This window comes from Miniopterus schreibersii, assembly GCF_964146895.1.
Source record: "Miniopterus schreibersii genome assembly, chromosome: 6".
Lineage (NCBI taxonomy): Eukaryota > Metazoa > Chordata > Mammalia > Chiroptera > Miniopteridae > Miniopterus > Miniopterus schreibersii.
In genome coordinates, this window is record NC_138107.1 from 90,096,864 (window position 1) to 90,119,749 (window position 22,886).

Below are 22,886 nucleotides of genomic sequence, written 5' to 3' on the forward strand. Positions count from 1 at the left end.
GCACTGTGGGTTTCAGACCCCTTTCTGGTGGCAGGGTTCTAATTTTGAGTTTTGTAGGGAAAGTCTCATGTCTACTCACACTGTCCCTTTCCCTGTTGATGTGCGTCTTCTCAGCCTCCCTCCCCCTTTGACTGCTGAGTTACCTCAGCCCCTTAAAACTCCACAACCAAACTTCTCATCACTTCTAGGGCTCAGTTAACTTAATTTCATAACGTTTTGTTTACATATTAGCTACGACTTCCCCCCCAGGTAATGTTTGAATTTCAAAAGAGAATTCCTTGATTGTTACTAACAGTTCCTTAACATCTATCAAACAAATATTTGCCATTCCTGAACTAAAAAGGGGATTTTCAGACAAAATGTCAGTTTTAGGGAACAGCCTAGTAGACCTTCTTAGATTATACAGACTCACTTCTCTGGCCACAGGTCTGTGTTTTCTCTTGTAAGGAACTGAAGGGTGGAGGAGGTTTCTAGGTGGGATGTATGAATCAGGGACCCTGACTCGGGTTGCAGAGCTGCGTGTTCGCACATGCATGCTTGTGGTGATGGGGAACTGTGCTCACTACACTGGTGTAGGATGAGTAGACGCATGTGACTTCTGTTTTTTACCCTGCACTTTCCTTATTCATGTCAGTTTGATGTAGCATTTGCCTGTACATTGTTATGGCTCATAAAATATAATTTAACTTTAAAACGTTATTTTTTTCCCCCAAGTGGTACCCAAACCACCAAATGTTATGTGTTTGTGATTTGCACAGCTTCTGAGCAAGTTCCTGATGCTTTGAGAATGCATTTTATTAGTGTAATGACATTTTTAGACATTTTATCTTCAGTATGTGATTACAAATGCATGTGATTAGTATCACCAGCTTGATTCTTGGAAGCAGGGTCGATTTTACATTCAATACAACGATAGTTATTGTTTGCTTCTATGAACTTCTGTCTGTGAGCAAAAAATTTGAAAATAGTTTTGTGCCTATATCATGGGCTCAGTGGTATAAGAAATTGCTTCTGTTGCATATTTGGTTTTGTTTGTTTGTCTTTTCATGGCTTAGCCCAGTTAAAACTGTTGACATTTAAACATTTCTCTTGGCTTTATCTTAGGCTAGTGCAGTATTCATTCATTCTCCCACTAATGTTTATTGAGTGCGCGTTGTGTTTTGGGCTTTGTTAGGGACTGGGCCTACAGAAGTGAAAGGACAGAATAGTCTGGGATCTCCAGGAAGGAAGTGAGGCAGACTTACCACTATAATGGACCCATTGTGCCACTAGGAGAGAGGGAGCCTAAGAGGTGGTTAACAGCACTGACTGCAGGCCCTGAGGTGAATCCTGGCCCTCCCTCTCTGTCTCCCATTTCCAAGGCCACTTGTTGAGTAGTCACCTACTATGTGCCAGTCAGAGTATAAGTGCTGAGTATGCAAATGTTAATGGACACATGGTCCTTTTCTCAAATAGCTCCCCTTCTAGTCTGTAAGGTAGATTGAAGAAATGGCGACATCATGATAAGTGCTGTTTGGATGAAGGGACATCTTTATAGACTGTTGAGATGACTAAATGATAAGGAATTTTGTGTGTGGATAGGAGGGAGGGCATTTCTGGCAGAGGGCATTATCCACTCAGCAGGTGTGTATTCACCTGGTGCCTATTAGGTGGATGTGAGCAAGGGAAACACTTGTAGGGCTGCCATTGTGGCGGAAGCTGCACAGATACACAAGTGTGATGTGCCCAGTGCTGTGAAGAGGCGAGACGGGGCGGCACAGGGAAGGGTTCCTTCCCCACACACAGGTCAGCGCAGTTTAACTGAGTTCACTTTAGGAACTGTTTATTCTGAGCTCTGAAGAATTTGTAGGAAGTAGTGGAGAAAAGGCAGAGAGCTCAGGTAAACATCGTCGATTTGGATGTGTGCGTACCTGTGAATGTGAGGGCCCATCTGTGACTTGCAGGTGGTATGGCTCCTAATTACTCACTGTTCCTCCTGTGTGAGGAGGGTAGGCCCTTGCCTGTGGCACCAGGTTTTGCCAGTGACAGGTGCCCTCTGAGCAGCAGCTTCAAGCCCATTCCATGGTTCTTTTCTCCTCATGATTTAGCGTGTCCCTGGCTGGGGCTCATGCTTTCAGCTTTGCCACCAGAAGTAGGAAGAAGGGAACAGAGTCCTGGCTCCACAGAGCGCTGTTAGCTCGAGAGAGAAACAAAGCTTTGTGCTGTGAGGCACCGAGGACTTGGGCTCATTTGTTCTGCATGCAGCATCACGTGTGCCTGAGGTTCTGTGTGTGTCTGTGTGTCTGTGTGCACAGTGTCGTGCTCGTCTGCCTGAGGCTGTGGGGCCAGAGGCTGGCCATGCCCTGGAGTGCTGGCCAGGGCCAGTTTCTCATGGGCCTGTCAGCCCAGCTTAGACTGTTCCAATGAGAGAACGTGAAGGGGTTTGTAGTTCAGCAAGTCTTACCTGGCCACAGTCAGCACACTGTAGGGGAACAGGGTTGGCGGTAGGAGACTTAAGGGTTAGGTGGCAGTTTTCTCGCGGAGAGAAAGCCTGGACTAAGGGAGCCATTTACGTGGAAGGAGAGAAGGACAATTACAGGGGTGAAGTTGGCACTTGGAGAGTAATGAAGAGTAGTCCAGGGTATTCCCAGAATTTAAGGGGGGAAATATAATTTTATGTATATATATATATATGTTATATATGTGGTAGGTTAGATTTGGATGGGAAGATAAAAGTTTGTCTTTGATATATCTTGAATTTGAAGTGCTTGTGAATGTCCAGGTAGAAGTTTTCAGCAAAGACAGCAAGAGGAGGGGAGCAGAGGGCGAAGGTGATGGTGGCAGGTGGTTGGGAGGTAGGCAGGGCACAGAGGGGACTACTTAGAGGTGTGTGAAGAGAGACAAGAGCCTAGAACGGAAAGCTTGAGAACGCCACCTGGGCTGGGAGGAGGTGGAGGAGCTGGCAAGCGCGCTGAGAGGGGCGGCACCGGAGTCCAGAACGGGGGTGGGGGTGGGGGTGCTGCTGTCCGGGTCTGGAGGAAGGTTTAAAGAGAAAGTGCCAGCGCCTGAGCTTTCTACTCTTAACACCTTCTAACTCATTTCATTCCTGCCTTTCTTGCTTCCAGCCCTACTACCCTACTAAACTGCTTTTCTTGAGATAGCCTTGATTTTCTAGTTGCCAAAATCAGTTACCCATTATGGGACCACAGAAGGCTGTATTTGCCTCCTCCTTTTTCTTTGTAATGGCGCTAGTCTATTTCTATTCTTCCCTTACCTCTTGGTTGACTCCAGTTTGCTCCTCTCTCTCGGCAGTGTAAGTACGTACCTATTCTAATGTTGAAGTCAATCCTCTACTTATTTTTTTTCAATAAAAAAGGCCTGTAATTAAGTATGGGACTATTATCTTGAGATCAGGGAGGCAAATTGATATCGACTATAGCTGACATAGTATACTTACTTAACAATTACTGACTTCAAACTACGCGTGCTCGTTTGGACACTAAAAAATGTGCTGTTCTTCCTGGGTCACTGGATACTCTGCCAAGCGGAGTTAATGGACGGGCTGATTTCCTGGTGGCTGCTCCTTGCTGTCATCTTCTTTGTCTTCTCCTTTGCCAGGACATCTACCCTGGATTTCAAATATTGGTTCCATCTTACTGTGTTGATGTGTTATTGCCGTCATCACAGAATCTGCATCATATGTTTTCTGGACCAGGTAATCTGGCAATTGATGATTTGCCAGCGCCAAGGTCTGCTACTGCCTTTCAGGTTAGGCTGGCAGTCAGTTGATAAGTGTTCCTCAGAAAATGCTGGTTTCTTCTGTTTTCAGTCCTCTGCCTGGGTCATCTCCAACCATCTTTAGTAATGTTTCCACACACATGGATGTTTAGTCATCTTCCATGGTCTACAAATAAAGGCCACAAAACAAAGCAAAAACTGTGTTTGATTTTGGTGGCCAGTCCTGGAGGAGAGGAATTCAGGAAATGGAATATACAGTGAGCAGTAGCCAAGGAGAAGAGAGGGAGAGAAACTGGGCGTCCAGTAGGAATTAGTGCACTTGGGTAGCTGGCTTAGAGCTGAGATTTGTTTAGAGCTCCAACAACACATCATCTCTCAGGTTGGCCTGTGGGGAGATACTGGGCCTCCTCCTCATGAACTCATCGATCACTTTGTTCTCAGTCTCTTCTGTACTCAGAGGTCCTGCTAATTTCCCCTGAGCTTTCCCACCTCCAGGGCTCCAGACCTCATTTTAGCAGTTCCTGGCAGTTCAAGCCACGGGCATGGTGATGCTACCCTGGGAATTGGTTACCAAGTGTAAGAGAACTATTTTATTCCCCAGATTGAAGGAGGAGTCATTAATACCCAAGGATACTGTCAAACACGTGGGCTCTTGTGTGAAACTTGAGGTCACTGAGGACAAGGGCCAGGCTGTGTGCTATTCTTTCTGCATCTTGAGTCCTCCAGAGGAGGTCGTGATATGCACAGTAGATAATTGATGACTGTGAATATTAAGAAACTAATGAATGTTGATCAGTGAGGTCCGGACTATTATATGCACGCTCAGCAGAGTACATTCGAAGCTTTTTGTTTAAGGCTTCAAAAGTCTGGCCCTACCTTGCTGGGCTTGTGTACATTTCTTTAGAAATTGAGTATCTTATTTTAAAGCAAAATTTTATTAAATATATATAGCTCGTTGCAGAGAGAAGTGACTTGATAGTACATGGTAAAAAATGTAGATTCATTCTCGAAATAGGCAGCCGCTTTTCACCTGGTACTGTGACCTGCTAGTCTGATGAGAGCCTTTTGTGTTAACATTTCAGTATCTGACTAACTTAATGTGGACGAAAAGGGGTCACATGCTAACCTTACAAGCTCAGGAAAGGCCTGTATGGTGGCCTTGCAAACTCAGAGACCTAAAGTAACCACAAAGGATGGTCTGAAATTAAAACTTTTAAAACTAAAAGCAGTCTGTGGTGGGTAGTCATGCCCCAGGCAGTATTTTCTGCTGACAAGATTAATCTTCACCACATCCCCTCATTATCATTGTTATCTTGTTAATTGTGGACTATTAACTATCCTGCACTGACATTTTATCCAATTCCAGAGGTTTCCCGGCTTTGCTTTCTCCCGCCTCCCTCATCTATCACCAGAGGATTTCTTGGAACCCACTGACCTCTCTCCTTTTCTGATTGTAATGGATAAAGCAAGGTGCACAGTTGCCATTCTCGGGGCGTTATCGCAGTCCCTTGAGATCCTGCTTCCTGACAGGAGTCAACAGCTTGGCTCAAATAAACTCACAAAAGTTCTTCACAGGTTTGAGTGTTTCTTCCATTAACATTAAGGAGAACAGCGTACGTGGGACAGTGGATACGCAGTTGAACAGTAGAGGAAGCTCTTCCCCATGAGTGGTGACTGATGTGCTTTTACTCAGAAGGAAGCTAAAGATAAGTTATAGAACAGGTGATAGAGAGAAACCTGTATTTTACTAAGATTTGTGTGGTTTAAAACTTAGTTCATGTTTTTCGATTGGAGCCCGTGGAGAAGCTTTGAAGGTCTCCTCGCCTTCCCCGTTTCAGATGTCCAGAGGTAGCCACTGTTAAGAACTTTTATTCTGTACTCTTAGAAATGAATGTGTGTGTATATATTTGAATTTTATTTTATGAAAATAGGATCATAGGATGTATACTTTTTGCAACATGTTTTATTCAAGAAATTCTCCCATGTGTGTATAAATGTATGTATATATAAAACCCTTTCTTATTTTTTAATAGCTATGTGATATTCCATGTACTAGTTATTTCCTTAGCCGTTACCCGGGAGCACTTCAACTCTGGAATACGCTGTTTCAGTAACGTTGCCGTGAACAGTTCTCAGGCTTTCTTCCTTCACCGACGCATTTCCATGGTAGATTTCTGGAAATGAAATTTGAGTAAAATGCTGTACACATTGACAATCTTTGATAGGCTACCAAGCGTTATTTAGGAAGCCTCCTGCAGTTTATACCCCCACTGTGGTGGATATGACCCTTGACCTAACACTGGATATTGCAAATTAAACGTTTCCTTGTTCATCGTTGAGGTGGACCAGTTTTCATGAATTTACTGACCATCCAGTATACTTCCTTTTTATGAGAAGTATCTGTTTTTCTCTTGAAGTATTTGTTTTTATTGATACATGAAAATGCTTTTTATAAAACATTTTATCCTGTGTTTATAAATTTTTTCCTATCAGTCATTTTGGTCTTCTAATTTTATGGCATCTTTTGCTATAAAATTGTTCATTTGTTTCTTTATTTTTAGCGTACTTGAAAAGTAATTAAAAGACCAAGGGAGCACTTCTAAAATCTGAAATACCTTAACTGAGTTACAGCTGGTAACTTGCACCTGTTTCCTTTTACTTCTTTTACATTTAGTAATTACCACTTTTATTAGCATTTGGACAGTCTTTTCCTAAATCAGGCTCAGATCTATTAGACTCTCTACCAGTAGACTTAACGGTATCAGAAAGAGGCTTGTTTCTGAGGTCTTTCATTGTTGACTAGTTTGGATATTTTGCTTTAAAGTCCCTAATTTTCAATATAACTATAAAAATACTAAATTTTACTTAAATGACTTTATTCATTGAGAAAATTCTCAAAATGAACTATATTGAAATTACATATATATATATTGCAGTGAATGAATTTAAAAACTTTTCAAAAAGCCCAGGGCATAAACTTTTTTAAAAGTTCAAAAATAAGCCATGAACTTTATAGAAATCAGACTATTGATAATTGTAAATAGTTCAGGTTATCTGACTACTTAAAACTTCCTTCTAATTTATTTGCTATTTGTTGTGATAGGATGTGTATAATCTTCAGTTTGTTATTTCTACAAATATCACAGTAAGGAAAATAAATTAGGTTAAAAAGGATGCTTAGTATTAAAAAAAACAAGGGATTTTGTTTTCTGGTATATCTTACAGAATCTTCTGTGTGATTTGGGGAAAGGCAGAATATTGAAAGCCTAGTAGATGACATTTTCGGGGGAATTACTGTAAAAGTCATTAGAACTGAGGAAGTATAAACTGCATACTGTTGAACATACTCTGCCGACTGCTTCTGTACTGTTAAGACAGTCAGTAGTTATATGGTTATTTTGTCTGTCTGGTTATTTGGTTGATGTGAACCTGTCATTTGTAAAAGAAGGAAAAAAAAACCAGTGAAGTACAGCTATACTCCGCTCAATTTAAGTTGTTTAAAGACAAAAGTTAAATTTCAGGACTTTGGCGTTGCTTTTGCCCTAAGGGGCCTAACTCTTGACTTCATCAAAAGCCCTCTTGTCCAAGTCATCAGTGAGGCTTCTGCTAGGTCTCGTCCTTCCTTCTTCCTCTCCTTCCCCTCCTACGCCATGCACCATGCGCCTTTTTCCACCTCCTCCAGGAGGCACCTCCTCCACTTGGTGGCCTGCTCTCCCTTCCTCCCCATCCTCGTTCCCTAGGTGAGATCTTTCTTTCTAAGGTTTTAAGTGCTGATGTGTTCAGATTTCTATCTCTTGGCTCGGGTCATTACCCTGAATTTAACGTGTCCAGAACTGGACTCTCAATTTCCCACCAGTCCACCGCTGCTTCTCCTGCAGTCTTCTCTATCTTGGTAAACATCTGGCATTTCAATTCTATCAGTTGTTGGTGCCCACAGCCTGGCAATTATTCATTCATTCATGACTCATTTCTTTCTCTTAGACTTCATATCTAATCTGTCAGCAAATTCTAGCAGCTCTACCTTCAAAATATTTTCATAATCTAACCACTTCCCTACATCTCCACTTCTTGCTGCTGGCCTAGGTCAGGCTCTCTCACCTGGACTGTTTCAGTAACCTCTTACCTAATCTTTTTTTTGCCCATCGCCTACCTTTGCCCTCTTGCAACCTGTTTTCCACATATTCACTTCTAAACGTTAAGGAATGTAATTTTCCTGCTCAAGCTCAAATGGCTTTGGCTTTTATTTTACTCACATACCTGTAAAGCCCAGTGTGACGCCTTCTTCCCAGGAGGTCTGATCCATATCCCCCCCTCCGGCCACAGTGGTCTTGCTGTTTCTCTGACTGCCAACCAGGCTCTGCCTTGGGACCTTCACACTTGTTCCCCCTGCTTGGAAGGCTCTTTCCCTGTAGTTAGGGCTTTGTTCAAGTACCCCCTCCCACTTACATCCCTCAGGGGCCTTTGGACCCTCTACTGTTTAATTCTTTTGTGTGTCACCATCTGTCATTACTGGGTGTCTAGATTATAAATTATGTGAGAACAGGTACTATTTAGTTCATAACTTTTTCCGCATTGCCTAGAGTTAGGGAGGAGGAGGGAGCATGGTGGTGCTGGTGGTGGTGGTGATTTAATTGGGAATAAAAATGTTCCATCCCCGAGGCTTAATGTTTATTCTGAGTCTTCTTTGGCTACCACATTACAGTTTTCATTTCTTTTTAAAAAATAGATTGTTATTCCCATATTCCTGAATGTTTAAATGTTTAATACAATTTGAAAGCATTGCTTTGAAGTGAGCTTTATCTTTGAGCAGATTTGTGTCCTGGCTTTGGAAATCGAATCTGTGGTGTTGGTTTTTGTTTTTTACTCCCTTGTGGACACTTCTCTCCCTTTCCTTCCTTTCCGTTTCTTGAGAATTATTACTGGAAAAATGTGGAGAACCTTTGTCCTACAGAACTCTGACTAGCTTCCAGTAGACTGGTGGTTCTAACAGCCTTTGTCCTTGGAGAGTTCTTTTATTGTGGGAGGAGCACCTTGGGAACACAGCTCTCCCCTGGCGGCAGGGTTGCAGGCCGCTTCCTTGCATTTGAGTCACTTTCGCATCTCTCCGTGACTCAAGTGCTAGAGCCAGTCTGTTATTTCCTTTAATTTCCAGGTAAGCAAGGGATGCGTTATTACCTACATTTCCTTCAGCTGAATGAGGCCAGAAAGTTTAAGGAATTAATAGTTATAGACAGCCTGGCTGGGCGTGGCTCAGTGGTTGAGCGTCGACCTAGGGTCCAGGTGATTGGGGTTTGATTCCCAGTCAGGGCACATGCCCAGGTTGCGGGCTCGATCCCCAGTTGGGGGTGTGCAGGAGTCAGCTGATCAATGACTCTCTCATCATTGATGTTTCTATCTCTCTCTCCCTCTCCTTTCCTCTGTCTGAAATCAATAAAGATATATTAAAAAAAAAAAAAAAAGTTACAGACACAGTTAGCCAAAGGACTTTTCTGCCTACCTTCCTTTTCCCTTTCTTCCTCTCAAGAAATTACTAACTGGAAGTTGGTAAATAATAGTTGATTTTAACTGTTCTGTAGTAGTCCGTTGTCCAAATGAACCACAGCTTATTTATCTCAACTCTTGTCTAGGGGCGATCAGGTCGTTTATATTTTTCCATTGTTACAAGTGTGGATTTAATAGACACCCTTGTCCATGGTTCCTTCTGCACTAGTGAAAAGTTTTAGGATGGATGCCTGCCTACAAGTGTAATTTCTTGGATATAGGCCATGCACAGATAATGATTTACCAGGTTCTGCCAAATTGATCTTTGAGATGGTTTCGCCAACTTAAAGTCCAACCTTCAGAATTCCCCATATCCTCAGTACCCTCAGACCTTTTTACAAGCTGGAGTATATGGAATAATAATTATATATATTACCTTGAGTTCAGTGAGTAGATGTGTTTTCTAATGTCTGTGCTTATTCTGAGTTTATCTGTGAATTGCTTATTTATTTTGTCTATCTTTTTTCCAGGGATTTTGTTTGGAAAATCATTGTCTTTTTCTAGTTTATTTGTAGGAATTATTGTAAATTCTGATTACTAATCTTTTGTACATTATGTATTTTGCAAATTGTTTTTGTTTGTGATTTTTCACTTTTTATAGTGTCTTTTGTCACATAGATTTAAAAACGTTTGAAATGTGGTTTTGTTCATCAATTTTTTCTTTTGTTTGATGAATGTTTCATGTTTTATTTTGAGAGTTTTACAGTTTGACTTTTTACACTTAGCTATGTAGTCCAGCTACTTATAGTCTGGCAGCACCTTCTTTTGTTCCCTGCACAGCGTATTCCCCAGTGCCAGGCCCCGAGGAGCCTGTCCCAGACACTTGTTTGTCTGTGGTTCCCTCTTTGATTCTCTCTTCTCATATAAACTCCGCAGTGTGTTTAAGCTAGTGTGTGTTTGTATTATCTGTCATGCAGTAGAATGGTTGCTGATGGTTCAACCTGCTGTATTGCTGGAACTGGCAGGGTAACAGCCTCACGTTTGTACACCAGGGTAAGAGGAGGTGTCACTCAGCAGTTAAAACTGTGGCCTCTTGTTTCAAAATTGCCTGAGTGAGAACTCTGGCCTCCCCGATTAGCTGTTAGATCGTGGTGACTTCATCACCTATAAGACAGGAAACTAATAGTACCTGCCTCCCAGGGTTTTTAGAGTGGAAGTAGATGATCCATAAAAAGCACTCAGCACAATGAACATGTTTTTAGGATGAATACCTAGGTATGTCAGATAATCTTGCTATTTGTGTTGTGTTATCACTTTTTTCTTTCTTTCCCTTGTTTTGTTTGCTACAGCAAGCAGAGCGCTTACTTGTTCATCTCAGGACAGAAATTTATAGCCATCTGCTTAACTTGGTATCAGTTGATGTCATTTGTGGGGGAGGAGGGGAGGTTTCCAACAGTAGGTTTAGGGTTAGTACTGTATTCTTTAGGTTGATTCCGCATTCCATATCTTAAATGGAAAGAAGTCTTATTTGTTGCTGTTTCTTATTTTGTGTGCAATTATATCTAGAAGTGGTAATACCTTCAGAAGTATACTTAAGTGAGATTTTATGGATAACAGTAACTTTTTAAAAAAAAATATATCTTTATTGATTTCAGAGAGAGGAAAGGAGAGGGAGAGAGAGAGATAGAAACATCAATGATGAGAGAGTCATTGATCGAGCCCGCAACCTGGGCATGTGCCCTGACTGGGAATCGAACCCCAATCGCCTGGATCCCAGGTCGATACTCAACCGCCGAGCCACGCCCGGCCGGGCAATAGTAACTTTTTATATAAAAATAGAATCAGTGACTTTGAGGTTTGCATTTCGTGGAACCTAATACTTATATTTCTGTATTTTTGTCTTTGATTTCTTGCCTCTGATGTATTTCATTAATTATCTAAAGAATTTGTTCCAGAATGTACTTTTTTTAGGCCATATATGCACGTTAGCTAGGGACATTTACTTAGCACTGCGGAAGATTCTCGGCTAGGGGTCGAAAGTGATATCTAGTGAACAGAACATTTCAGTAACAGAGGACAGTCTACTTCAGTGATTGCTGCTTTTCATGATATTTCTCTTTTGCAGTTACATTAAGACGGCATCTCCGTTGAAGAGTGAGCCATTCTCATCAGGATCGCTCTGCATAAATGCCCTGTGTCCCTTTTCTAAATTAGTGCTGGTAAAAATCCCCCTGAACAAAGTCCCTGTGCTGATTTATGCAGCTTACCTTTCTGTTTTTCTCTTGCCTGGTACCAAGTGACATTCCAGTCACTCTGGTCATTTGATAAGAAAGAAAGTGACACGGGAAGTGTGGTCCGGCAGTACCAGCTAGCACCAGGTGTGCAGTTCAGGGTTGCTTGTGATACTCGGAGAGAACAGCCGCCACTTGCACCAAAACAGTGTGTTTGTTTTAAACTTTTTAAAATCCTCACCTGAGGATATGGTTTTATTGATTTTTAGAGAGAGAGGAAAAGAGAGAGAAACATCTATGTGAGAGAGAAACGTGGATCAGCTGCCTCCCCTAGACGTTCTGACCCACAACTTTGGTGTACATACCCCGACCAGGAATCGAACCCAAAACCTTTTGGTGCACAAAACCACGGTCCCACCAACTGATCCACCCGGCCGTGGCCACAGTGTTTTGTTTAGTTTGTAAAATCCTAGCTGTGAGACAGTGATATTCATATCAAGGCATGCCCTCTATCCAAAAACGTGGTTTCTAACTTGTTCTCTCCACCTCTGTCCCAGGCCCCTCTCAGTGTCTTGTGTAAGACATGGGAGGACTCAGAAAACAGCTGGTTTTAAAATCTACTTGTATTTGTTTGCTAATGAAAGACTACAATAGAGATATGAAGATATTTTTAATTTAGATAAGTTTTCTGAATTTTTTTTTTTTTTTTTTTTAATCAAAATAGGTTTGAGTACTAGGTTTGTGTAAATTCAATATTTGGTATACTCAAAAAATAGAAACAGAAGCATTTTAATTGTAGGAAGCTTCTTTGAATCAGTTGACATAGTTTGAGTATTTACTTGGATGTGAAAGTTAATGTAAATATAGTAAATGGTGTATAATTTGTATGGTAAATTCCCCTTGTTCAAATTTAGAAACTATTTATTTTTTAGAAACGTCTTTTTAATATTTCACATACTTGAAGAATCTCAGTGCAGATTTAAGAAGCAGTTTTCTCATTTTATCTTCTTGGATTTTCTTTTGAATAGTGCAAGGTTGGGGCTGAGTTCAGGAACATGGTTGTTTTCCTTGACCAAGAAGGCATTTCAACATTCTGTATTCCTTGATCTGGTCAGTCCGGTCATTGGAAACGCTTTAACTGTTGGACATCATTGTGTTTCAGAAGTAGAATTATGAATGTTGCGGCGTCATTTTTTTCTACGAAGCTTGATATTTTGCATTTGTTACATACGTAAGTGCCTGGACTTCTGTGCATGCTCAGTTGTTTTCAGTTTTGTTTGCTGGAGACACGATTGTGCACTGTTCAAGGTGGGAGCTGATGTTTACCATCTAGCGCCCAAGTTGTGGCCGGTGCTTTTGTACAACAGAAGCCGCGCCACGACCACAAAGCCTATGAGGTCAACAGCAGCCTCTAGTTTCATAGGCAGGAAGGGAGGACTCTGGCAGCTGTCCAGAGCCCAGGAGATTTTAATGATTTCTGGCCATTTCCTAGGTCCTGCCTCCCTCTCTCACTTTCCACCACACACTTGCTGCTCACTCAGTGTAAGCAAGAGACCTCTGGCTTCTCATGCTAATTATCTGTTTATGGAATCAAATTCCCTGAATATTTTCTAGAGCACTGGAATTTTTATAAAAATAAGTTTATTTTATATTTAATAATATTTAGTTTGTAATTGTAGCTTAATTATTTTCACTTCAAACATTTTTAATAAGAAAATTTTCAAACATAGATGAAATTCATTTATATCCATCCCCCAGACATTATAATTTTCAAAGTTTTGTTATTCTTAATATTATTTTTTATTGTTTTAGCTAAACTGTTTTAAAGCCAAAGGTAAAAACTAACATGTTATTTCTTCTCTACCTCACTGTGCATCTCAAAAAGTCTTAAGAATGCAGTAATCCTGTCAACAAATGAACCATAGTTCTTACTGTCGTCTACTATGTAGCCCTTACTCAGATTTCCCGGTCTCTCTCAAACATGTTTTTACAGTAATGTATTTGAATCAGGATCCAGACAAGGTGCACACATTATATTTTGTTCTCTTACGTCTCTTTTCATCTAGAGCATTCTAGCCCCTCGCCCACCCCATATTTATTTCGTGCCATAGACGTGCTGGAAAACCTGGCTTGCTCTTCCTGTGCAGTGTCCCTGTTCATTTCGGGCTTGCCTTCCCCCAGAGATGGTGGTGGTGTTTCACTTGTTCAGTGGCTTTGATTGGATGCAGGTCCAGCCATTTGAGCAGAATGCTTCCTGAGTGGTGCCGTGTGTGCCCTGTGGCATGGATTAGGCGGCAGAGCTGTGACAGCCTGCATTGCCAGTGTGAAGTTCACTGGTTTTAAAAGCAGTGTATAACCTGTTTGTACTGATCCTGTTAAACGATGAACTAAGACTTTTAATAGAAATGTTCCCCCTGATTGTGGTAGGACTGAAAAAGAAACTCTTGGGGTTGGGAGCTGTGTAATTCCGTTTATAGCACCCAGCATGGCTTAGTAGGTACAGTAAGATCACTATGTGTGTGAGAGGTTACTGGGTTTGTAGATCAAGGAAGTGGATTAGCTGTAGTGTATCTGGGTTTTAACAAGAAATTCAACAGTGTCTTTCATTGTACTCCTGTGTTTACGGGCTGGACTGAAGTACAATCAGATGAATTAGGAACCAGTTGTACTCAAAAGCTATAAATTATATTATTTTGTTTAACAGATTAGTGCCAAGTTGACAAATGTTATTATTTGGTAGAATAACATTCAAATGACTCAAGAACTTTAATTTTACTGGAACCTAATTTGAATCAACAATATTAGGTGGTCACCAGAAAGCTAGTGTAATTTTAAGTTGCATTAATTACAGGTATAGGATTAGAATTAGCAGTGGACTTGCGGCTCATCAGACACATCTGGATTTTTGTGATCAGTTCTGGAAATTGTCTCAGGTTAGGGGGGTAGAACAGGGATGTGTTCAAGGGAGAAGAGACCGAAATAGCAGGTGGGTTTGGAATTATGTCAGGAAGGAGAGCAGTTGAAGGAACTAACTAGAGTTAGAATGTCATTCTGAAGAGGCACTAGACCTGTTCTAAATCCGTGGCTCTCCACTGGGACAGTTCTGTCTCCTGGGGACATATGCAGATGTCAGGAGACACTTTTGGTTGTCACAGCTTGGTGGGTGTCCAGAGGCCAGGGGTGTTCTGGGCATCCCGCAGTGCACAGGACAGCTCCCACAGCGGAGAGTTATTCAGTCTTCATGTCGGAGCACCAAGGATGAGAAACTTCTCAGTCTGAACCAGTTTAACTGAGACCCCTGGTAAGGAAAGAACTGCCTTTTACCGTGTAGCTCAGGGTGTACACAGACGTAACTTTCATGTGTACGTGAAATTAAATTTCATGAGCCAGTTCTTGTCCTGTTTCCTTACCCAGGATGCACTGTACCTAGCAGAAATCTATTTCACTGTATTCCATTTCATTAATAAAGTGGGGGAAAAAAGGATCATATTCCACAGTTTGAATATAGGGCTAAAATTCAGGGCGGGGGTTGCGAATGTTCGGCCCATGGGCCGTATAGGGTCTGCAAAATCATTTGGTCTGGTCCTGCCAGCGCCCTACCAAAGAGAAGCAGTTCCAGTCATCACATTAGGGGTGAGTTAATTAAATGTTTGACCAAATATGGAAGGCTAATTTTTAAGTTGATAATTTTGTAGGGCCCACAAATGATGCTATAAATATCCAAATGGCCCTTGGCAGAAAAAAGATTCCACCCCAAATGATACCAGTGGGTAAAGCTGTATGAAATGAACTTGCTCTTGTATAAGGCAGTACTTTCAAGCTGTTGAGCTGCAGGAAGAGGGATGCCGTGCTCAGCTAGGTGGTGAGTTCAGCGTCACTGGAGTCCGTGGGGGCTTCTTAACTGAGGACTATTCATAGATTTCATGGGATCTTTGAACATGGATGAGAAAATAATGACATCTTTATTTTCAGTAAATAAACTTTTATTAACTTCTAACTGAATTTCAGCATTTTTACCACTGCTGTGTTTATACTTTTATCTACTTCAGTATTAGAGTTGCATGAACTGACTCCTAGAGCACTTACGTTACTGTATCACAGGTGTTAATAGTGTGATAATCATGCTTCAGTGGAGTTGTTCCCTTTGTAATGCTTGGCGGTTTTTTTTATGGTGAGAGCAGGTTATAGGCTTCACCAGAATTCCAAAGGAATGTGGCCAGGTTGGTCATAACCTCTGGACTGCATCTCTGGTGACTCTTAGGGTTGTTTTGTATTTCTGTATGTTTGTACAAATGTAGTATTTAAGATCACGTTAGAAATAGAGACTTATTCTTTAATCATGAATGTGGTCATTGCTCTTTTGTCCTCCTGGCTTAATATATCCTTTAACTGACCATCTTTCAAATCGCCAATATACATTTATGTGGTAGTTACTCAGATATAGGGATTAAAACATGTTAAGAGTGCTGTCGGGGAAACTCACTTGCTGACCTCCCGTACTGCTGACTGAGGGGTTGGGTGGATTTCTGATTCCATTGGAGTCTAGCAGCAAAGCACAGATTTAGCTGGCCTCGTCAACAAATGGTCAGCGGATGTGAGCAGTCAGTCATTAAGTAGATAATGTTGGCAGTCATAACTGAGGCATTTAAAAAAATATGTCAGCTCATTGGTTTTTGCAACAGGCTGCGTTTTCTGGCAGACACTTTTTTTTGCCTTATACTGTTCAGGTGTTCGGGTACTGATGGATTGTGGTTAGAGTTCATAAAAAGGGAGATCTACTTGTGGGAAGAGGGAGCTTTAGCCTGTGAAGATATTTTACAGTTATTTCTTTTAAGCTTTCAGAAATATTATTTTTCCTGTACAAATTTTATATAATGAAATGCATATAATTTTAAAGAGTATTCTTCAAGTACTAGTGTTTAAAAAATAGTGTTTATACAAGATTCCAAAAACCCATTTCAAGTATTTCTTCTGTCCTCTACCTAAAGTATTAACATTCAAGTGTTATTACTGTTTTAAAAAAGTGAGTCAAATGGCTATTGTTTAGTTGGTGGTTTTATGTACTAGTTAACTTGTGTGTGTGTGTGTGTGTGTGTGTGTGTGTGTGTGTGTGTGTGTGTTGGGAATGAAGTATGGTCCATCCTGCAACAGCTGTTTCCTCCACGGGGAGTGAGCTCATGTGATGGTTGGTTACCTGTTTGAAGTTGGCATCAGTTGCTACAGGCCAGGAAATGGATTTCAAATAAATGCTGAACTTACTGAGAAGAAAAGAGAATCGGGCATGTCGGGTTGTTGAATGAAGCTCAGACAAAGGGTTCTGATCAGCTTGAGCTGAAAGAGGTCGGGGTTGCCCTGGCACATTTCTGCTGGAGTGGACGCAAAGGCCAATGATGATCAGTTCTATTAATTCATGAGATACTGATAAAATGTTTAAAAGAAAATCTCCAGTTTTAATTTTTTGCTTTTTGCATTGGCACTCTAGTAATTTCATAATACAGTCTGTCCTTCTGTGGGGTTGTTGTTTTTTTTTTGGTCTGTTGTCTTTTTTACAATAAACATTAAAAGTTGTCATTAAATCAACCCCAAGTAATATAGTAAACCCTCAATTTTGCGGACCTCTTCGTAACAGACTTTGGACTTAATAGACAAAATTTTTGGTCTGTGTGTCATATTGGAAACTGAACACCCTATTTTAAAATGCTTTTAGCCAAGATTTGCTTATAATTAAATTACCAGGTTATTTTTTTGTTATTCACTGTTATTTTAAACAAATTTTAGTGAATAGGCCATATGTTGGAAAAAACATTGTAGTAATTTTGCCAACATAAATAAATACTACAGATCTACAGCTATAGTCTACATATTTAAATCCAAGAGTCACCGCTCATAAACAATGTTCGGGAATGATTAGCATGTGATCACACTGCATCATGCGCCGTAACTGGTCCTGTTGTCGCCTGGCGTGACTTTCTAAAGCAGTTTTAACTCATACAGGCCGATGTTCCCACATGAGCTAAGCTGCATCCCGGCTGTGTGGCCATGTGCATCTGCTTACTCGTGGTGACAGGTGAATTCATGCGTTTACTAGACCTATTCAGTATAAATTTAAAATTAGAGTAATACATATAGAAAACGTTCCTGTGGAATTAAACTTTTCATGCATAATTTAAAAAAATATATCTTTATTGATTTCAGACAGAGGAAGGGAGAGGGGGAGAGAGAGAGAGAGAGAAGCATCAGTGATGGGAGATTCATTGATCAGCCGCCCTCTGCACACCCCTGACTGGGAATCGAACCACCATCTCCTGAATCTTAGGTAGATGCATGTGATCCACTGAGCCACGCCCAGCCAGGCATACATACTTAATTTTAATTACACAAACGCGTCTACGTAAGAAAAACAGGTAAACTAACTAATTTGTCAATTTTTAAACATACGCATTTGAAAAACCTACTTCATTAGGTTTTTACGGACTTTCGGCTTTAACGGACACTCCCTCACCCAAATTTGTCCCTTAAATGAGATTTTACTGTAATCATTGGTGATTATATTTATCAGGGAAAAGTTTATGCAAAGATAAATGTATAACTTTAGGGAAAAAAGAAACTTGTTTTCCTGTCAGGAAAATAAGCATTAAGGAAAGGAAGCAGGTGATTGTTTTATTGCCTTTTCCTTCCCTTTGAATTAAATTACTGCAATTAGCACAGAGAACACTGACTGGACTGATTACAGGGGTTACGGGCAGTTACGTTCTACCTGCTCCAAGCATTCTTCTCCCTGCAAGTGCGCTGCTAGCACCTGGCGCACTGCATTGAGGTACTGGAGGACCTGCAACCACGTTTTTTATTTTAAATGTGGTTTTCTCTTGGGTGGTTTGTATAACCAACACTAAGGAGCGAGTGCTGTTTGTTTATTTTTTTTTTAAGGACACATTTGTCTTTGTAAAATTTTGACTGCTGGCTACAACATTATCAGAATATTAGTCCTGTCACCGAGACTTTGTGGCTGTCTGTTAGAGATGCAAAGCTTTGTTTTCAGAGCTCTTATCAGCTGAAAACAGCCAGTCACACTGGGAGAGTCAGATGTTGTTACTGGAATGCTTTTCTCTCTGTGCAGTCTTGTGTTAGGGACTGCGGAGGAGCTGCTGCAGTGCAGTGGGAGAGACAGGAGAGAGGACAGCGGCTCCCTGTTGAACACTCGTTGGCTAGATGCTTTGTATAGTTTGTTTACACTTCCACGTAAGCTTGTGGAAGGAATTTCAGGTCACATACACGTTAAACTCACTCAGAGATACAGCTGTTTAGTTGAAATGCCAGGTTGCTCTGCCCTGCTGCAGACCCCCAGGGTTTCCCACTTTGTGTGCTGGACAGGCTCGGAGACTGAGCAGCACCATGTGGAGTGGGGCCGAGCTTCCGACTGCAGCGTGAGCTTCCAGGAGACTGTTTCTGGAGCCATTTCTGGCCAGTAGGCGGTCGTGGCAGGTCATAGACCTCTCTGAACATCAGACTTCTTTCTCTTACTCATCCATCCACTTATTTCTTCTGGGACGCCTCTTGTACCAAGTCTAACAAAGAAGAAGAAAAATCGCGTCAGACTCCCTTCAAACGATGAGTGACTGTTGAAGACAAGGCAGCAGAGCTTGGAGGTTTGGCAGCTGAGGTTCTGACGGCAGCGAATGCTGGCTGCCTGTCAGCCCTCTGCGTGGCCAGCGTGTGATTGCAGCGAATGCACTCTCCTAACACTTTGGACCTCTCTCTTTCCCCTGCACAGTGGGAACGGTCATAGTGCCTCACTCTCAGTGTCTGGTGCTGGTGGCCTTCACTCTGTGTTAGTTATAATTAATTATTGTCTGTTCGTTTGGTCACTGCACACCCAGTGTTTAGGTTCAGGAACTTGATTTCATCAGTCTTCTCAGATTGGGTAAAATCACACCAGCCTAACTTATAATTGGCAGAATAATGGAAGGGAATACTCATTTATTAATTTATTAAGGGAATATTGTAGTAACAGCTATACTCAGCTATTCCTGTGTGATGTTAGGGTAACCAGGCAAACTAAATGAATAGTTATTTATTAACAGTTAGTGCAAATGAAACCATATCAAAGGTAGTTTTTATGGGCTGTTTTATCTAGGTTTGATGGAATAGAGTAGAAATACTATCACTTCTCTGTACACAGGAGTGCTGTTCCTTGCTGGAGACACTGTATCCTTGGGTTTACTCATATTTTCACTTATCTCAACTTTTCATGTAAATTCAGTAGCTGAAGCGCATTAATCCTGGAGATTTTATAGTGCAGTTTCCTCTTTGCCTGTGAAGGGTAGCGATCTGTACGTAGGGACTTCATGAGGATGAAGAAGGACGTGGTCTCTGTTTCCCGTGCTTGCCTTTTCAATTCCTTCCTGAGTCTCTGTGTTCTTGCTGAGCTGGGCAGCCCTCCCAGACACGGGGATGTCTGTCTTTAATATTTGGTAGTTTGGAATTGTGTTTTGAGAATTCTCGGAGAAACTGGTGCTTTTGTGTCTTTGGGGCCCGTAAGTATGTATAGCTGCTTTATTCTCATCACAAATGATGTAGAACTAGTCTTTTAGCAAAACAGTTGAGCTCCCTGAAGGTTAATTTGCCTTTTTGGTTTAACTTGTTCTGTACGGTTGAGCCTTTGGAGGAGCCAGGGTAGTTTTGCTAATTAACATCTGAGACTGTTACATCTAATATAAAGACGATTTCAGGGTAGCAGTGGTAAACGTCTCAGAGTCTTGGGATAAAAATATGACTCCCATAATAAAAACGTAAATATGTAACTAAAGTTATGAGTACTTTTTCTTTTTGAAAGTGCTATTTCAGGGACCTCTGGAGGAGGTAGAGGGTAGAGAATAGAGCAGACATGAAGGACTTGACTGATTCCAGAGGGTGGGCAGTGGAGGGGGGATGGAGTGAAGGAGCCCCAGCAAGTGATGCATAGTGTTTATTAGCACAGGGCCCAGCGTGAAGAACATGAACTTGTTATACAGTTTCATTGGTCAGGAGCATCCTTCACATGCATTGTTACATATGAAGGCCTCAGGATTGCCAGAGTAACGTAGAGACTGGAACATTTGAAAAGGCACCAGCTCCACTTCCTTTGCTGCTGGCCCAGGCTGGACAGAGGCGGTTTACGTGATGTGGAGAGACCAGAGCAGAGCAGGTCCTTCACACACAGCTTCCGCTTGCTAACTCTATGCTCTCTCAGTCTCAGCTCTGTGACCAGGGCCCACTTTGCCCAGGACCTGTGATTCAGTGGTATTCCTCTAACACGCATACTCACTTATCTCGTAGTTTTTCTAGGCCAGTGGGAAACAGGAGGGTGCACTGCCTAGTGGTCAGGCAGAGGCTGGGCAAGCAGAGTAAAGCTTGCGGACTAGAGATGTGTCTATTGTCACATTTTCTGATGTAGTTTTCATGTAGTTTATATAGTTAACTCCATTCTAATATCTCATTTTTTATACTTTTCTTCAAGTAAATACTTGTTTAGGTCACAATTATTAGTGAAGGTAAGCTAGTGGACTGGGGGATGAACCGCTGGGCTTTGAGCACTGTGGCGAAGACTTGACATCTGAGAGAGCAGAAAGCCATAGAGGGGAGAGCTAAGGAGTGACACCATCTGACTTAGCTTTAATGAGGTTTTGGAAGGGTTGTGGGCATATGTTGCAGATTAAATGATTTGGTGTATTGGGTGTGGAAGTGGGGTGAGGGGGAGAGAAGGAGAGGGTTGAGGATGACTCCAGCTGAACAGCGGAATCTGTATTAGTGCTGAAGGCAGGGAGCATAGCCCAGGCGTTAGAAGTCATCCTGCTGGGGCTCTGGGCCCTGCCCTTCCACATCGGCTGTTAGAGTCTCAGCTGGTCCGAACTCTTGGGACAGACGGGCAGGGACAGACAGGGACCAGCACCCACTGAGTCTGGGGTGTAGAGCTGGATATGTCACTTAACTGCTTGAGCAAGACCCTCAACTGTGTGTGTTTTAATGACCAAATCTTGAAAACAGGGCTTGACGATAGTACCTACTTAACTGGGTTGTTGTAAAGATGTAATAAAATAATGCACTTCCAGGTGGGCCTGGCACTTGCCGGAGAATCAGTAAACGTTGGCTGTTACATCAGCGACTCTGTAGCCATTATGTTCCCCGTGAGACTTGTCAGGCAAAGAGCAGTTGGGCACAACGTGTCCCAAGTCACATAATTAAATCTGAAGACGGAAAACCCCACCTCTCTTAGTTTCTGTCTCAGATGTTTAAGGTAATGAAACATTTTTAAAAAGTGGTGATTTGCCCTGGCTTGGAGCCTAAGTTGGTTGGCGGGTCATCCCTTGCACCAGAGGTTGCAGGTTTGATACCTGATTGGGCACATATGGGAGAGAACTGATCGATGTTTTGTCTCTCCCCCTTCCTCTCTAAAATCAATAAAAACTTATTCCCTGGGGAAGATTTTTTTAAAAGTGATGAATCATCTTTTCCATTTATTAGTGTTATAGAAAGTGGATCTTTTCAGAATGTTGTTTTTCCAAAAAATGTATGATTTTGTTTTCTTTTAGGATTTGGAGTTCCATGGAGTGATGAGGTTTTATTTTCAAGATAAAGCTGCTGGAAACTTTGCAACCAAGTGTATCCGGGTCTCCAGCACGGCCACCACTCAGGATGTCATTGAGACGCTGGCCGAGAAGTTCCGGCCTGACATGCGCATGCTGTCCTCGCCCAAGTACTCGCTCTACGAAGTGCATGTCAGTGGAGGTCAGTGCGTCCCGGCTTCCTGCCAGCCACTCCTGTGCTGGCACTTGCTCAGGGCACTGTCGCCACAGCACTGCTGCGCTTCCGAGGTCCTCTTGGCTTTCCTGAGAGGCCTAGGTGCAGCGATCGGCAGCAGAGCACCTGCACGTCTGGGGAAAGGCTCTGTATCCCTAGCACATGTTTGTTGAAAGTTAGACTGAGTATTGTTTTACATGTGCTCGTTTCTCCAAAGATAAGCAGTGTGGTGCTCTTCACAGGTAAACTTATCCAGCAGGTCTGGGTGCCACAGACATTGGTGACACAGTGTGCTACTTGCTTCTGGAGAGTAGTTCATGTAACCCGTGTGTGTAGAATATGACACATGGTTAATTATAACCCAGTTAAACATGTGAGAGGAATCCTGGGTCTTCCTGTAATGTTTTGTGATGTGGAACAACGTATTTTCATCATTGTTTGGGGAAACTAGGGCATCTTGAGGAAGCTCTTAGTAGTTAGTAATTTCTCCCTGTTTTAATATTTGAAATATCTGAGTATTCCATATATCTCTATCAAATGACAGCTTAAATTGGACTGATTGGAAATGTAGAAATTTATAAGTTTATGAGTGTTTTAGAAATGTCCAGTCACCTGTAAAAAATCTAATTAATACAGCAAATAAGGGATTGCATAGAACACAGACCTAATGTGAATTACTTG

At 41.8% G+C, this 22,886-nt stretch overlaps 1 protein-coding gene across 8 annotated transcripts in view; it reads left to right on the forward strand.

Annotated features, from left to right (window-relative positions):
* The window catches only part of AFDN (afadin, adherens junction formation factor), a gene marked incomplete at its 3' end in the record, with an annotated part of 113,258 nt that overhangs the window by 10,201 nt on the left and 80,171 nt on the right, over window positions 1–22,886 (forward strand). For all 8 annotated transcript variants that reach the window (XM_081140527.1, XM_081140528.1, XM_081140525.1 and 5 more), the window contains exon 2: window positions 21,998–22,193. In XM_081140527.1, the coding sequence (XP_080996653.1) occupies window positions 21,998–22,193 (196 nt within the window). The remainder of the gene's footprint in view (window positions 1–21,997; window positions 22,194–22,886) is intronic.